The sequence below is a fragment of the Oncorhynchus kisutch genome, linkage group LG28 (assembly GCF_002021735.2).
Source record: "Oncorhynchus kisutch isolate 150728-3 linkage group LG28, Okis_V2, whole genome shotgun sequence".
NCBI lineage: Eukaryota > Metazoa > Chordata > Actinopteri > Salmoniformes > Salmonidae > Oncorhynchus > Oncorhynchus kisutch.
Window position 1 is genome coordinate 4,618,482 of NC_034201.2, and position 19,144 is coordinate 4,637,625.

General features: G+C 41.9%; 1 protein-coding gene across 2 annotated transcripts in view; it reads right to left on the bottom strand.

Moving 5' to 3' along the window:
* Positions 1-18,328, bottom strand: part of spns2 (SPNS lysolipid transporter 2, sphingosine-1-phosphate) — a 145,564-nt gene extending 127,236 nt beyond the window's left edge. The window contains exon 1 of one of the 2 annotated variants that reach the window (XM_020465126.2): positions 17,826-18,328. In XM_020465126.2, the coding sequence (XP_020320715.1) occupies positions 17,826-18,057 (232 nt within the window). In that variant the 5' untranslated portion in view covers positions 18,058-18,328. The remainder of the gene's footprint in view (positions 1-17,825) is intronic. The other variant, XM_020465127.2, reaches the window with a different exon arrangement.
* Positions 18,329-19,144: the final 816 nt, after the last annotated feature.

A 19,144-nucleotide genomic window follows, 5' to 3' on the forward strand; every position in this document is an offset into this window, starting at 1 on the left:
ATATTAAGAAATGCTATAGACTGAAGGCAAATTGTTTGGAAATCTACCCCACAAAAAATAGGAAACAACAAATCCCTTCTAGACAATGTCCTGGACAAAAGGTTTCACTGTGATGTGTAAACTTGGCAGTAGAAAACCTAAACAGTATATTTGACCTCTCAGTTTCCCTATCAAATCTAAAAATTTCAAGCAGACAACCAAAGACAGATAACAACAATGACAAATGGTTTGATGAAGAATGCAAAACCTAAGAAGAAATTGAGAAACCTATCCAACCAAAAACATAGAGACCCAGAAAACCTGAGCCTACGCCATCACTATGGTGAATCACTAAAACAATAGAGAAATACACTACGGAAACATAGAGACCGGGAAAACCTGAGCCTACGCCATCACTATGGTGAATCACTAAAACAATAGAGAAATACACTACGGAAACATAGAGACCCAGAAAACCTGAGCCTACGCCATCACTATGGTGAATCACTAAAACAATAGAGAAATACACTACGGAAACATAGAGACCGGGAAAACCTGAGCCTACGCCATCACTATGGTGAATCACTAAAACAATAGAGAAATACACTACGGAAACATAGAGACCCAGAAAACCTGAGCCTACGCCATCACTATGGTGAATCACTAAAACAATAGAGAAATACACTACGGAAACATAGAGACCGGGAAAACCTGAGCCTACGCCATCACTATGGTGAATCACTAAAACAATAGAGAAATACACTACGGAAACATAGAGACCGGGAAAACCTGAGCCTACGCCATCACTATGGTGAATCACTAAAACAATAGAGAAATACACTACGGAAACATAGAGACCGGGAAAACCTGAGCCTACGCCATCACTATGGTGAATCACTAAAACAATAGAGAAATACACTACGGAAACATAGAGACCGGGAAAACCTGAGCCTACGCCATCACTATGGTGAATCACTAAAACAATAGAGAAATACACTACGGAAACATAGAGACCCAGAAAACCTGAGCCTACGCCAGCACTATGGTGAATCACTAAAACAATAGAGAAATACACTACGGAAACATAGAGACCCAGAAAACCTGAGCCTACGCCATCTCTATGGTGAATCACTAAAACAATAGAGAAATACACTACGGAAACATAGAGACCGGGAAAACCTGAGCCTACGCCATCACTATGGTGAATCACTAAAACAATAGAGAAATACACTACGGAAACATAGAGACCGGGAAAACCTGAGCCTACGCCATCACTATGGTGAATCACTAAAACAATAGAGAAATACACTACGGAAACATAGAGACCGGGAAAACCTGAGCCTACGCCATCACTATGGTGAATCACTAAAACAATAGAGAAATACACTACGGAAACATAGAGACCGGGAAAACCTGAGCCTACGCCATCACTATGGTGAATCACTAAAACAATAGAGAAATACACTACGGAAAAGGGAGCAGCACATCAGAAATCAGCTGAATGTAATTGAAGAATCCATAGAATCTAACCACTTCTGGGAAAATTGGAAAACAACAACACGAAGAGTTATCTATCCAAAATGGATATGTATGGTTAACCACTTCTCCAATCCTTTTGGCTCTATAACGAAGAACAAAAAGCAAAATCATATACATGATCAAATACAAATATTTAAATCAACTATTAATAAAGACGACCAGAACCCACTGGATTCTCCAATTATATTGAATGAACTACAGCACAAAATACAAACCCTCCAACCAAAAAAAGGCCTGTGGGGTTGATGGCATCCTAAATTAAATGATAATATATACAGACCACAAATTCCAATTGGCTACACTTAAACTCTTTAACATCATCCTCAGCTCTGGCATCTTTCCGAATATTTGGAACCAAGGACTGATCACCCCAATCCACAAAAGTGAAGACAAATTTGACCCCAATAACTACCGGGGATATGCGTCAACAGCAACCTTGGGAAAATCCTCTGCATTATCATTAACAGCAGACTCGTACATTTCCTCAGCGAAAACAATGTCCTGAGGAAATGTCAAATTGGCTTTTTACCAAATTAGCGTACGACAGATCATGTATTCCCCCTGCACACCCTAATTGACAAACAAACAAACAAAAACAAAGTCTTCTCATGCTTCTCATGTTGATTAAAAAAAGCTTTCGATTCAATTTGGCATGAGGGTCTGCTATACAAATTGATGGAAAGTGGTGTTGGGGGAAAAACATATGACATTATAGAATCCATGTATACAAACAACAAGATCGCGAGTGTAAAATAGGCAAAAACAAACACACATTTCTTTCCACAGGGCTGTGGGGTGAGACAGGGATGCAGCTTAAGCCCCAACCTCTTCAACATATTTATCAACTAATTGGTAACGGCACTAGAACAGTCTGCAGCATCCGGTCTCATCCTACTAGAATCTGAAGTCAAATGTCTACTGTTTTTGCTGATGACCTGGTGCTTCTGTCCCCAACCAAGGAGGGTCTACAGCAGCACCTAGATCTTCTGCACAGACTCTGTTAGACCTGGGCCCTGACAGTAAATCTCAAAGACAAAAATAATAGTGTTCCAAAAAAGGTCCAGATGCCAGGACCACAAATACAAATTCCATCTAGACACCATTGCACTAGAGCACACAAAAACAATATACATATCTCGGCCTAATCAGCGCCACAGGTAACTTCCACAAAGGCCTTCAATGCCATCAAAAGGAACATCAAATTCGACATAACAATTAGAATCTGGCAAAAAAAATACTTGAATAAGTTATGGAACCCATTGCCCTTTATGGTTGTGAAGTCTGGGATCCGCTCACCAACCAATATTTCACAAAATGGGACAAACACCAAATTGAGACTGCATTAAGAATTCTGCAAAACTAACCTCCGTGTAACAACGTAAAACACCAAATAATGCATGCAGAGCAGAATACCGGCAAATTATCAAAATCCAGAAAAGAGACGATAAATTCTACAACCACTTAAAAGGAAGCGATTCCCAAACCTTCCATAACAAAGCCATCACCTACAGAGAAATGAACCTGGTGGAGAGCCCCCTAATCAAGCTGGTCCCGGGGCTCTGTTCACAAACAGACCCCACAGAGCCCCAGGGCAGCAACACAATTAGACCCAGCCAAATCATGAGAAAACAAAAAGATAATTACTTGACAAACTTGGAAAGAATTTCCAAAAAAACAGAGCAAACTAGAATGCTATTTGTCCCTAAACAGACAGTACACAGTGGCAGAATACCTGACCCAAAAGATGCACATCCTAACCTCCTGCCAAATGTATGACCATATTAGAGAAACATATTTCCCACAGATTACACAGACCTACAAAGAATTTGAAAACAAATCCAATTTTGATAAACTCCCATATCTATTGGATGAAATATCAGTGTGCCATCACAGCAGAACGATTTGTGACCTGTTGCCACAAGGGCAACCAGTGAAGAACAAACACCATTGTAAATACAACCTATATTTATGTTGATTTATTTTCCCTTTTGTACTTTAACTATTTGCACACCATTACAACACTGTAAATATACATAATACGACATTTTAAATGTCTTTATTGTTTTGTAACTTTTGTGAGTGTAATGTTTACTGTTAATTTTTTATTGTTTATTTCACTTTTGTTTATTATCTATTTCACTTGCTTTGGCAATGTAAACATGTTTTCTATTCCAATAAAAACCCTTAAATTGAAATTGAATTGAGAGAGAGAGGGGAGAGAATAGAGAGAAGAGACAGACAGAGAGCAAGAAATACAGTAGACTTACAGTACAGTAACAGTATGTTGCCACAGCCCAGGCTACTGTAGTCTCTACTGACAGCTGGGTCAGTGAGGACCAGCCACTGAGAACCAGCCAGCAGCCACAGTCACAGGGGTCTAACCAGCAACTCCAGGGGTGGCCAGGCAGGAAGAAGCAGAGCCTGTCAGACTGGTTCACCCAGTCCCCTGTGGCTGTCCCAACTCCCCTGAATGGATCACCCTCACAAAATGGCTGGCCATCTCTTAGACCAATTAGACAGTGTCATAAACAGGTTATCTAAATGTGGCGGGGTAAAATTGAGATTTGAGAGGTGAGGCAGCCCTACACCAGGGGTGAGCCGGGATGGGTGGGGAAGATGGGAGAGTTGGACATGGATCTATAATTGCATTTTCGTAGTGGCATAGAGTAGAGCAGAGGTATTTCTAGGATTTAGGCTCCACACGAGGCACAGGTTTTAGTAGGGTCCAGGTAAAAAAAATTCTACGTGCAATTCTACATATACTCCTACACAAAATGTTTTTTCATGAGCACCAACAAGTGAAGTTCATAGCAGCATACAGTGCCTTCAGAAAGTATTCACACCCCTTGACTTTTTCCACATTTTGTTGTGTTACAGTCTGAATTTAAAATTGATTAAATTTAGATTTTTTGTGTCACTGGCCTACACACAACACCCCATAATGTCAAAATGGAAGAAAAAAAATCTACATTTTGACAAATTAATCAAACATGAAAAGCTGAAATGTCTTAAATCAATAAATATTCAAAACCTTTGTTATGGCAAACCTAAATAAGTTCAGGAGTAAACATTTGCTTAACAAGTCACATAATAAGTTGCAAGGACTCTCTCTGTGTGCACTAATAGTGTTTAACATGATTTTTGAATGGCTACATCATCCTTGTACATACTATTATCTGTAAAGTCCCTCACTCGAGCAATGAATATCAAACACAGATTTAACCACAAAGACCAAGGCACCTACTGGTAGGTAGATTTAAAAAAAGGATGCATATCCCTTTTAGCATGGTGAAATGTATTAATTACACTTTAGATGTTGTATCAATACACCCAGTCACTACAAAGATACATATGTTCTTCCTAGGGCTGCGGCGGTCACAAAATTGTGTCAGCTGGTGATTGTCAAGCAAATAACTGCCGGTCGCACGGTAATTGACCGTTAATTAACATAAACACATTTAGCATCAACTGGCTTCCACACATAGCCTATAGGCCACTGATGCTGACCTTTGGAACATCTACTGTAACCAGCATCCTCACAGACTGAGCACTGACTAACACCGGACGTCCATGGACGTTGAAAAGGAGTTGAAATTTGGTCAGTCCACCCTGGCCTTCATGTTAACTTCCAAATCTGAACCTATCATAGACATATTTCACAAATTTGATTAGTACAGTGAGTAGAGCGCAGTAGAGTACAGTACAATATGCGAGACCGAGTTAACACCAAGGTGTCCGAGACCGAGTCAAGACTGTGACCGGAAAAATTTGAGTCCAGTTCAAGACCATGATTGTAATTGTGTCAAATCGCCACCATAAAGAGTTCAAAAGGATCTGTGTTCATATTTCAGAAGAACATTCACGTATGGATTCTTTAGACATTCAGAATGGTGAAAAAATGCATGCTGAGGGCAATAGAGAGCTACTCTACAAATGATAGCTAACCCAAACAGGTCTATAATAGATAAAAAAGATCAAATAATTTACAACTTCCCCTGGTTTCCCCTTACTAATAGTGAGGGCGCACCTTTGAAACAATTTCCCCCACAAGGAAATGCTGATGAGTGCGACAAAGTTTGATGATATTTTTCAGTGACAGTAAAGGACAGTAATGTTACCAGTAAAGTAGGAAGCCCAAGTCTCAATAGGAGATAAGAAATAAATGTCTCATGAAAGTAGTGTGGATATTTAGCCTGGCGATTTGTATGCACTGACTGAACGGGAGACCAAGTCATTATCCGAAACCGAGTCAAGACCGAGTAAAAATATATCATACACCGAGACAAGGCCAAGACACTCAATATGTGGTCTCATGACCGGACTCGAGTACTACAACACTGCTGTTTAGTATAGATCAGGGACCCATGATGTAATTTCGGCACCGTAATTCCGTTACAGGGTGTAAATCCACTTCACTTACTGTAGTTCAATAACCAAAAGAGATTGATTTCAAACTCAAGGTGCCAGGTCATAGCTGAAACCCCATTGTTTCTGCAGACATCTTTGAATCGTAAAAGGTGCTACACATGATTTTTTAGAATATTTGCATTGTAATTTACTGTAGGCAATCATTGTACCATGAACATCGCTGGAAATATATTTTCAATAACAAATAATATAGTTTTTACAGCTACTCTATTTGAAGCTGGCAGACCAAAACTGGTACTTTTGGTTTTGGTCCACCTGCTTCAAAAAGCTGTAAAAACAATATTTTGTGTTATTGAAAAGATATTTCACACCGATTTGGATGGTACCTTTCCTACACTATTCAGTGCTTATTTTCTTACATAATCTGAAATTGAGCGAACAGTGTAAAAATTTTGCCACCAGGAAATGAGAGCTATTTCCACTAGATAACACAGCTACAAATTCAGAACAGCTTTCCCATTTTGACAACAGATTCCGCTCCGGAGAGAGAAATCAATAGGTGACTATCACACCCAATCACAACACTAGTGGGTCATTCCACCATCACTGCAGATATATCATGGACATATTCTGAAATTACAATGCAAAGATTATAACAAATCCTATGTTTAGCACCTTCAAATCGGAGCAAATATTTAACCGTTTTTGGTTAAACATTTGTATTACCAAAGTTTGTATCTGCACAGTTCTTCCAATAGCTTTTGTAAATGTTTCAGTGAAAATGTTTTAAAGTATTTATTGTGCATAGACTTGTATGGTTTGGTAAACTTTGAAATCAAAGCATAATTCCGCTAACATGGAATTGCCCTGTAGGCTAAATTTGCATAACCAAAGGTACTGGGGCTCAGCCCAGTACTGGCTCTCGTTTGGATCACAGGTGCCGTTGAACAGCCCTGGCCGGCACTGGCCCAATTGAATCTGTGTGTGTGTGTGTGTGTGTGTGTGTGTGTATCCTGATCTTGAGCTCTTCCTCTCCAGTCAACCCCTCTCCCCTGCAGCCTTCCTGCGAAGTCTGATGATACTGGACTGGGGCATTATTTAAGTCTCCAGGGGGTCCTTCAAGGTGCTAGATTATCCCCCATCATCACAAGCCCCTAATTAACAGTTTGACTGAGACAAAATAGAACCCCGATGCCTTGAGAAAAACACTAATAATCTATTGCTCTGGCCTCTACCCCTCATCTGCCGAAACCAGATTAGGCTGTTCTAAGGCCCCTCCAACCTGGCTGGGTTTGGGGTGAGGACAGAGCATCTAAATGGCTACAGGGGGGTGACACACACATCTTTCAAATAAGTTTAAGTGCAGCCCAGCCGTCTGCCCCCCTCCCCCGCCTGGACCCCCATATTCCCCTAAACAGCTAATCCAGTCTTTATCATAATCTGCTGGGGAGCTTGGACTGTCTGCTAGGGGAATAGAGGAAAGACCACCGCTATGATTCTGTGTCTGAGAGCGTTGAGAGCAACGACAGCAAATTAAATCTAATTTAAATGGGTCCTACACTCTCAGAGAGCACTCTAAATCCTAGTCTCCTAAAAACCAAGAAGCATACAAACGTCTGGTGCTCCAGTAGAATGGCTCCATCAGGACCCATAAACTCTGGACAGACTGTACAGAGTGACCCTAGACTGGCCATCGTAACTCATCTGGCTCTTACTCTCAAGGGATAGATCCCAAAGGGCACTCTAGTCTCTACAAAGTCCCCTTTTTTTGGTAGTGCGCTAAAGTAGTAGGAATAGGGTGCCATTTGGGACACAACCCTAGATTCCTCCACTCCAATCTCCTTCTCACTAATAGTCCTGTTGTATTTAGAATGATAACTCAGTGACAGTGTGTTCTAGATCACAAATCAACTAACTCTGATTTACAGAACAGAGCAATCAACCACAGGTTGCATCCCAAATAGAACCCTTTTACCTTTGTAGTGCCCTACGTATAGTGCCTTACTTTTGATCACAGCCCTCTATAAATAGAGTAGGAAGGGAACAACCACATCACAGGCTAAGAAATCAACCACACACACACACATCACAGACTGCTGTGTTTTTACCCAACAACACCCAAACCGTCATGGCATGACCCGGGGCCTCCAGAGCGAGACGGGCGCTGTTGCTCGTCGGTCTGTTTGAGTTACGGCTGAGAGAAAGACATAGACGACCCAGAACTTACCAAAACAGCTGAGGCCTCACAGCCTAGAAGGCAACAGGGTTAGTTGGCAGGCTCAGCTGGCACCCTCCACCTCTCCACCACCTCACAGTGAGACAGGGTGTGTCTGAAAATGTTACTAGCTGTCAAATCCCTCCGTCAGACCTCCTCCTCCAATTTGCATTGAGAGGAATTGAGGTAGTAAGGACGTAGGAGGCAAGGATTTGACGGCTAGTACATTTTTCAGATGCAGCCGCAGACACATGGCAGGCCCGGGCCTTTGAGCATTTCTACATCACACGTGGGTTTGGCTCTTCGCTCTGCCTGACTGAAAACAGATTACCATAACCGACCAATGTGTCTGTTTACCAAGACAGATAGCCGGGAGAGCAAATAGTGGAGGTCACAGAAATTATAACTGTTTCTGTGTCCCAAATGGCACCATATTCCCTATATAGTGCATACATTTTGACCAGGGCCCATATGTAGGGTGCACTATGTAGGGAATAGTGTCATTAGGGACACGACCCTGTGTACTCCGCAGCACTCTCTCTAGTTCCCAGCATGTATTTCAATTAAACACAGAGCAGTGGGAAATTACAGCGCATTAACAAGAACAGAGGGAAACAGATATTAGAAGCATATACTGTATATAATATAATACAGTTATATTATACGCATTTTAGGGAGTATTTTTTTATGTTGCATGGTCTAAATTTGAATTGATTGGATGGATGGATGTGTTTGGTGATTCCGGTGGACTCAAATGTTTGTCCAGGGTATTAAGAGTGTTTTATATTATTATTATAATTAGAATCTAATTTTATGAGGCTGGGACATCTAAAATTCCCATGAGAAGGTGTGTTGTTTTCTGTCGGTTCAGTAAGCCTATGTAAATGAGCTTTTCATTGCAGATATGGACCAGTAGTATTCAGATCTAGAAATTCCTTTTTAAAACGTAACCGTTCCATTCGTTCTAATTGTGCTGTTCCAGGGCTGTCGATCCTTGTTAAATGGCCACATTGGGTTGAAACGGCTTCTATAAAGAATATTGGCAGTAAATGACATGACTTTGTTAAATTACTCAATCAAATCCAGTAGAGAACATCTGGCAACAGCAATCAACAAAAGCAGTAGTTTTCTGTCTTCTGTTCATGTTGGCAAGAGGTATATAATGAATAGCAGTTTGCTTACTGTGTTTGTTTTTGTACATACATGTGACTTTGACTGAAACTGTACATGATGTGTGTGTGTGCGTGCGTGTGTGTGTGTCTGTCATTTTCTGATCATTGATGCAGAAAGAGGAGAATCAGGCGATGTGATGGGTGGCAGGCGCCAGGCAGCCCTCTGTCAGCCTGAGACAATGCAGCAGTGATGAAACAACAGAGAGCCCACTACAGTAATGTAATGGCTGGAAGCACAAGGACCTTTTGATGGAGGGGCAGGCAGGAGGAAGCTATGGCTAAACGCAGCCTGCATTCTGCTCTGTGTCCACTCTCCTTTGACACCTCACCACTCAGCTACCACTATACTGCAGTCAGCCCCTCCCTCGCACAGCCACACTTGAAATGAGGGGAAAACCCTGAGTGTGTGTGTGTATGGGGGGGGATACAGTACAATGGGCACCTGACATGAGGATAGGGGGATTAAGGGAGGGATATATTGAGGGAAAAGGAAGGGAGTGGAGGAAGTGAGAGGAAGGGAGTGAAAGAGGGCGACTGGAAAATAATGGTCATCTTGTCCCCCGTTTCCAAGGCTGTTGTACTGATCCATCATACAATGGCAAAAGAGAGCGAGAGATGCTGTGGAGAGAGGGTGGAGGCATATAGGGAGTGAACCACACAACATTAACCACAGCACCCCTCCCCCTGAACACTTTACTACCAGCACCGAAGATGTACAGCCCACACTAATTGACCTAACACCAACACCATCAACCATCTCTGTCAGAATACAGCAGGAGAGGAGAGGAACTTCGGAGGTGGTCAATTTAGGTAAAGGTGGAGAGAGTATAAGTTTCTGTTGTGTTCAGTAAATCAGTCCAGCCAGGTCACTGCATCCTGTCTGCATCCAGTCTGCATCCTGCTCCCCTGCTTCCCTCCTTGCTCCCCCTCTTCTCCCTGCCTCTCTCTCCGGGGGTCTTGTGCACATGTATAATACATCAGGCAGTGGTCAGGTGCAGTGGCAGTGAAAGGAACCCCTCTCCCTCTGCAGCACATGCACTCAATGGAGAGGAGACTCCCTCTGCACCACATGCTGCACTCACCAATGCAGCTTCCCTCACAAGGGTTGGTTAGTGCTGAAATCTGCCTGCAGCCCCTTCCCTCCATCTCTCTCTCTTCTCCTTCCCTCCCTCTATCCATCTCTCTCCTGCTCCTGTCACAGCACTAGAAGTGCTTCTCCAGTATTCATCTACAATATACTGTAGTATCTGGGAAGAAAATTAAATTGTTTGATATTCACCTCGCTAATCATTATATTCTCTACAGCACTGAAACCACAACGACTAGATGCACATGATGGAGGAAGTCACAAAAGCCAAATTGAGATGTTTTCCAGTCCATTAATGAAGTGTTTGTCATGAAAATCACATTTGCAGTTTCACATGTAAGAAATCTCCACACCTCAAAACTTCAATTTCACATGTAGAATTGCAGGTTCACACTCTTTACAAATGAGGGCACATATTGAGTGTATTTGCATTAGTACATATGAACCACGCTAATGGTTTAGAAGGTTACTTTTTATGAAATGTTTATCTAATGGCCGTATGCTAATTTCTAACTGTTAGCTAGCTCCTAGCTAGCTATTTTTAGCTTCTGTTATTGTTAACTGTCCATTGGTTTTTGTTACATGTAATACACAGGACTAAAAGGGATTTAAATCATGTTTTTGAAAATGTGTTTGCTGGAATTCATGTAAACTGATTCAACAATGCGATGTAAAAACAAATTGACATTGTGAGGTTAAAGAAAGTTTTGCATCACAAAAACCTAGACTTCGGCGATGTCATTTACAAAATAGCCTCCAACACTCTACTCAACAAATTGGATGCAGTCTATCACAGTGCCATCCATTTTGTCACCAAAGCCCCATATACTACCCACAACTGCAACCTGAATGCTCTCGTTGGCTGGCCCTCGCTTCATACTCGTCGCCAAACCCACAGGCCCCAGGTCATCTACAAGTCTCTGCTAGGTAAAGCCCCACCTTATCTCAGCTCACTGGTCACCATAGCAGCACCCACCCGTAGCACGCGTTCCAGCAGGTATATCTCACTGGTCACCCCCAAAGTCAATTCCTCCTTTGGCCGACTCTCATTCCAGTTCTCTGCTACCAATGACTGGAACGAACTGCAAAAATCACTAAAGCTCTTACCTCCCTCACTAGATTTAAGCACCAGCTGTCAGAGCAGCTCACAGATCACTGCACCTGTACATAGCTCATCTGTAAATAGCCCATCCAATCTACCTCATCACCATACAATATTTATTTATTTATTTATTTCTCTTGCTCCTTTGCACCCCAGTATCGCTACTTGTACATTCATCTTCTGCACATTCTACCATTCCAGTGTTTAATTACTATATTGTAATTACTTCAGATCAGATACATGAAAACGTGAAATGACCGATAAACGTGAAATGAATCGATAAAACATAGTTTAGAGAGACATAAAAACAATTCATTCAAAATAGGTGAATCTTTCCTTCAAACCTCATTCACTACCAACTTGGGGTCATTTGTTATCCTAGCCCAAAGGTGGTTTATTCAAATTACGTTCCACTTTCATGACTTTGTCAATCAACTTGTTCTTTAAAAAAATTGAAATCAGTGTTTAGCGTTTCTGTATCAGAATGTACTTTGGGTTCATTTGACCCCAACCAAAAACACCTTGATGGATAAGGCCTTTATTTAAATCAAGGTTTCCCTTCTCTGGAGACATAATAACAAGTTCTCCATACCACCAGAGGGTGGAGGGGGACTTGTATCAGTGATTTTGCCCAGATACACAGTGCACCTGCAGAGATGGAGCCCCTTATGTAACTTGCCAATGGTTATGACTGGTTATAACTAGGTACGACCATGCACAAAATCTAAATTAGCTTATATATATATATATATGCTTAGTTGCAGTCAAAACAGCTCATAAGTCTGTCAGCGGTATGAATATTTGGTAGAACTGTAATATAGACACCAGCTACTCTCTGAATGTACACATAGTGCTGTATTGGTGTGTAATATTATATATATGCAACGTGTTATGGTATTTGGGCTGCTCTAACATTTGGTTTGAAGTGACTTTGAGGCTTTGAGCATGCTTTTTGAAGCTTTTAATCAAAAAACACCTTTTTTGTAAGGGCAAGAGAGGGAGGTGTGAATAGAAAACAGCTATGATGATCCGCTCACTCACCGATTGTTATTGTATTATAAAAAACACCTTTTTTGTAAGGGCAAGAGAGGGAGGTGTGAATAGAAAACAGCTATGATGATCCGCTCACTCACCGATTGTTATTGTATTATAAAAAACACCTTTTTTGTAAGGGCAAGAGAGGGAGGTGTGAATAGAAAACAGCTATGATGATCCGCTCACTCACCGATTGTTATTGTATTATAAAAAACACCTTTTTTGTAAGGGCAAGAGAGGGAGGTGTGAATAGAAAACAGCTATGATGATCCGCTCACTCACCGATTGTTATTGTATTATAACTATGTTTTATCACTTAAGAGAAGATTGACAAGGATGTGGATTTTCAAACTATCTTCATTGTGTTTAGATGGTGCTTACATATGCTGAGATTAGATATGCAACTGCACATCAACACATTCTCGGCACAGGGAAGGAAGAGGCTACCTCAGCTAACTATCTCTCCCATTGAGAATAGATCATTCAGAAGCTCGCCTTAGTCGTTTGTCTCTAGTGGTGATATCTATCTAGGGTCAAATCAAAGGCAGAACTGCCTCTAAAACAATTATAACCCAACTGAGAAGAGATCACCTCTGTGTGAATCTGAATTTGATGATATACCCTTTGACAGAGGCCCTACATACTCACACCTACCTACTGACAATCTCCCTCCATCTGGTACACTTTGAAGACATGTGTTCACAGTGAAGCATAAGCCTTCATCTGAACTGGTTGCCAACTGAAATACCTGGGCTAATAAATGTGAACGTGTTTGAATATAAACACACTAAATATTATGCAAATTCATATCTAAATATATTAGAAAATAGATGATATGGATGATATACACTGCTCAAAAAAATAAAGGGAACACTTAAACAACACAATGTAACTCCAAGTCATTCACACTTCTGTGAAATCAAACTGTCCACTTAGGAAGCAACACTGATTGACAATAAATTTAACATGCTGTTGTGCAAATGGAATAGACAATAGACAATAGACACCCCCAATAAAGGAGTGGTTCTGCAGGTGGCAACCACAGACCACTTCTCAGTTCCTATGCTTCCTGGCTGATGTGTTGGTCACTTTTGAATGCTGGCGGTGCTTTCACTCTAGTGGTAGCATGAGACGGAGTCTACAACCCACACAAGTGGCTCAGGTAGTGCAGCTCATCCAGGATGGAACATCAATGCGAGCTGTGGCAAGAAGGTTTGCTGTGTCTGTCAGCGTAGTGCCCAGAGCATGGAGGCGCTACCAGGAGACAGGCCAGTACATCAGGAGATGTGGAGGAGGCCGTAGGAGGGCAACAACCCAGCAGCAGGACCGCTACCTCCGCATTTGTGCAAGGAGGAGCAGGAGGAGCACTGCCAGAGCTCTGCAAAATGACCTCCAGCAGGCCACAAATGTGCATGTGTCTGCTCAAACGGTCAGAAACAGACTCCATGAGGGTGGTATGACGGCCCGACGTCCACAGGTGGGGGTTGTGCTTTACAGCCCAACGCCGTGCAGGACGTTTGGCATTTGCCAGAGAACACCAAGATTGGCAAATCCGCCACTGGCGCCCTGTGCTCTTCACAGATGAAAGCAGGTTCACACTGAGCACGTGACAGACGTGACAGAGTCTGGAGACGCCGTGGAGAACGTTCTGCTGCCTGCAACATCCTCCAGCATGACCGGTTTGGCGATGGGTCAGTCATGGTGTGGGGTGGCATTTCTTTGAGGGGCCGCACAGCCCTCCATGTGCTTGCCAGAGGTAGCCTGACTGCCATTAGGTACCGAGATGAGATCCTCAGTGCGGTTGGCCCTGGGATCCTCCTAATGCAAGGCAATGCTAGACCTCATGTGACTGGGGTGTGTCAGCAGTTCCTGCAAGAGGAAGGCATTGATGCTATGGACTGGCCTGCCGGTTCCCCAGACCTGAATCCAATTGAGCACATCTGGGACATCATGTCTCGCTCCATCCAACGCCACGTTGCACCACAGACTGTCCAGGAGTTGGCGGATGCTTTAGTCCAGGTCTGGGAGGAGCATGCCCAGGTGTTGTAGGGAGGTCATACAGGCACGTGGAGGCCACACACACTACTGAGACTCATTTTGACTTGTTTTAAGGACATTACATCAAAGTTGGAACAGCCTGTAGTGTGGTTTTCCACTTTAATTTTGAGTGTCACTCCAAATCCAGACCTCCATGGGTTGATAAATTTGATTTCCATTGATCATTTTTGTGTGATTTTGTTGTCAGCACATTCAACTATGTAAAGAAAAAAGTATTTAATAAGAATATTTCATTCATTCAGATCTAGAATGTGTTATTTTAGTGTTCCCTTCATTTTTTTGAGCAGAGTCAGTGCAGTACTTTACTCTACAGTAGGCTATACACAATATCACTCTCTACTATTGTATGTCCTCCTCGCAATGAACAGACTGCTCTACTTGCTGCGGCAGTATGTTTAGCCCCTTCCATACCAACTAACAAAGTCCAGCACGTGGTTTGGAAGAGATGTGTAAAGCTGAATTTTATTGGCATCTCCTTCACTTCCATTATGGAATAGAATGCGCAGGTCCAGTGATTGATTTTGCGCAATATGAGGACAACATTTGCACACCGAGCAATCTGCAGTAACAAATAACACATTACATAATCACAGCCTCATTACTAATGCATAACATGTCAAAATGAATCTAACAATCCACATGGTGATATAACACGTCACTGCTATACTGTGTCTGCTATATTCTATTATATTGGGGGGGACATCTCTGCTTCTATAGTCCACGGAAAAGGTACACGGGAAACATCTGCAACATAATAAGATGGAGAGGATAGCTGTGCCAAAAATGCTATCAGCCTACAAATTAAACTCCCACAAATAAAGGATTCTTCAGACTTCATCTGATATTATAATGATGTTAAAAAATGTACCTTCAATTTGGGGATTTTGGAGAGCCAGTGCGAGACGCATTCATTTCGATCATTTTAATTACTTGAATTATGTTCTATTAGTCACTGATGAAAACAATGAGAATAAGACACTTAGCAAACTGTTAAGTGACATCCCGATAATCAGTTGGCCGTTAGCAAACTGAAAATGACATAAAAAATAAAAAATGACCGATAATCATCCCAAGATTTATGTTAATATCTTCTTTTACGCCTCAATAACTTAGAGTCACAGTATTGCATGCATTATTTTGGACAGCTCATTGTAATATGCATCCAGCATAGGCTATCCTTTCACAAAGTAGTATTCCAGCACTTACTATAAGGAGGTGTATCATGCGTAAAATTAAATGGAGCACTCAAAAAAAATTATTGGTTAACTGCAGTGTGGCTTCTATGGAAACGTGGTAGGTCCAACCAGAGGCAGGGAGGGTTAGATTAAAGTAACTGTCCAGTGAAAATCTTATATTTAAATTCTCATATTCAGTTTGCTCATACCAAATTAATGTTGTTGACTTTCCTTGTAGTTGTGGCCAAAGCATAAATTAGAGAAAAAACACTCATCTCAAACTTGTTTTTGAAACAAACTGTAAAACAAAAAAACTAAATGCTTTAAATTTGGAAGGAACATGATATCCTCTTTGGCCAAGACAGGCCCGTATGTGATTGGTCCAGCAGTTTTTTCCTTTTTTCCAAATTCTCTGGTGGGGAGAAGGATCTTTCTCGTGAATAGGGAAGATACAGGCTCAGGAGTGTGCACTCACTTCACACAAGCATGCTAGCTAGCAAGCCAAGCAAGCCACAGCTGGTGTTAGCAAAAAGGACAGAGCCAATGAAACAACTACTGCATCTCGCCAGTCACTTCTATTTCAAATTATGTGGTTTGTAAAAGTTGGCCTGCTGACAATTTACAAGCAGTTTGCTAACGTTAGCTATCGTGACTAACTTAGCTAGCTGGCAAGCAAACAAGAAGCAGGTCCTCCACACACCAACAATCTCACGATTCCCATCCATTTTAAATCTTATTTGTAGGTAAAAGTTATATGTCCAGAGGAAACCTAATTAGCTGTTGTTGACTCATATAGGTAGCAGAAGTAGCTTCACGACTAGCAAGTTAGGTAGCCAACAACAAAAATATCAGGAATATAGTGATAACGCAAAGGACAGACATGAGTCTGCATTTATTACTGTTCTAGTATAGTGTCCTAGTAGTTCCATTGTGCGTTCCCAACTCCTGAATCCATCCATATTATTTTACTTGGTGCAGCCGGGCTCGGGCAGGCAGCCCCAGTGGCTCCATGTTGTAGCTCATTTGAATATCCAAGTGTATGTGCGTCTCATTGACTGAGCTGTCAAATCAAATATTTGTGCCCCAAGCAGGGGCACAGAGCAAAGCTGCTTTTCAACATCCTTAATTTAAAAAAATTGGAAGGACATTGATTTAATTCATATTCTAACAAACTTGAAGGTAATATTTCATAGAAATCTGGAACACTTTAAAGTCTCATAGTAGGATTTGTTAATTATTCAAAAAAATGTTTTTCAAAAGTATTGGTCTCTTGTGATTGGTCTCTTGTGCCAGCAGCGAAATCATTATCATATGCAAAAGGGAAGGCAACACTCTAGGAGAGAGAGTGTGCTTCACATTTCCAAGGAAGAGTATTTTCTTCCCCACATCTGATGTGACAGTAGTGGATGAATAAACACACACATTTTTCATAACTTTGATTAAATGCAGCAATGTTTAAAACACTTTCAGCATATCAGAAACACGGTAGGCTATGTGCACCTCTTTGTATATTTATTTTGATATCTATTTCGATATACACAACCTTGTAATTATAAAAGTGTGCTTTTTGTCTTTTCTCCCCCCTAATTCCAAAGCGCTTCAAATCCTCTGAACAGTAGCAACCGTACCGCAGCAGCCTCCCCGAGTGACACACGGCGATCCTAATTTATGTGCGATTATTTAAGACAGTGCCAATCAATATCTCAAGGCCCCTGCTCTTTCCTGCCTGACACCCCACAAATAAAAGGACCTGATATATTTGATTGAATCACCTTTCACCATATCCTGCCAATAAATGATCTATGTGAGAATAGCCAATATTGAATATGGAGACTACATTGTTGCTTCTTTGTACAGTGAATAGCCACGACTGCCCACTGCGCGTGGGCAATCGAGTCATTGTTCGATTGCTCTCATTGGGAAGAGCAGGGTTTACACAAAGTAGGCTAATGTAGCCTATGTGTTCTAATTGCACTATACATGGGCTGTATAGAAGAAAACAAACATACAATAAATAACTAATTCCACACTTGCGCGATGGTCCTTCATTTGGATGTGATAATTGCATTTACAGAGACAAATGTTGGGCTCTTACCTGCCACAGTGTATCTGTCCATGTAATTGAGAACATTTCCAAAACTGAGAATCCCAGCCGCAGCCGCCGGGGACCGGCATCGAAGCAGCGCGGCTCGGAATTTCTGCCCGGGCTTGCAGGGATGGAGGTCCGGGTTGGATTTCAGTCCAGGACTCATGCTGCCCGAGAGAGTGTGCACCTCATCAGAACTGCTGCAGCCCTCTATCTCGCATCCATCGCTCTCCACACACATCTTCTGACACGACAGATCCAGCGCAACAGAGAATCAGCCACAACGCACAGAAGGAACAATTGATCAACGTTAGGTAGCCTAGTAAACGGTTAGAAATCTCCAGCGGTGGTTACTCGCAATACAAGATTAGACGCGTTGAAGATGTCGTCTTGTTAAATGTTTGAGAGGGAGTCGCGTCTCGATATGGCTCATTTTACCAGCACACTGACAGCACTGACCGGCTCTTGCGCTCCTCAGGTTTTTCCGAGTACCATGAAGTCCTAGCGGAGTGGGTGTGACCTGGCATAAAAACTCCGCCTCCTTGAGCCCCGCAGCGAATGAACATATTGGCACCTGGTGTGTGGAGAGAATGCGGGGAATTGCAATTTCAGTGAGGTGTAAATTTCCAGTGGCGATTTTAGCATGTAAATCTTGGTGGTGCAAAAAAAAAAAAAAAAAACGCAACACTAAAAACCATACATGCACTATAACGGTAACCACAAACTGTTAGGGCCTACATAAATCTGTCGTAACTGCAGAGTCCCAACACCTTACCACTGCTACAGTTCATCCAGTGCCTTTTAAAAAAGCATAGCTGATATGGCTGATATGTGGTTTCTACTGACAATTGAGCTGTACAAACTATGGGACGACAAGCGGATAAGAGGCAATCCGTCTTTTCGATTAAGACAATGAGCGAGAGACGACAGACGTAGTCAATATAACCATTTGTTCAGCACGTTTGAAATGTACAGCGTCAGACAGGCCGTTCTTACATATAAACAGACAATGAAAGCTCTTACGAGATTCGATTATTACATTTCTCTGAAACAGGTTATAGGGAAACAACGAGCGATGTGTTTACAATAGACCAAATTATTAGGGTGAGGCACATGGGCTATTAACAGCTTACTTCTCAACATACTTCTCAACATACACTTAGTATTACTTTCTTAGCTACGGTATACATATCTCTCGGGCAAGTTCCCAGTTGTCTTGAACTCAGTTAGCCACTGATTCCTTCCCAAAACACTCATTGTTGAATTTGCGATTTCCAACTTGTGTAATATTTATGGCCGATGAGCACAGATACGTTTTGTCTCTAATT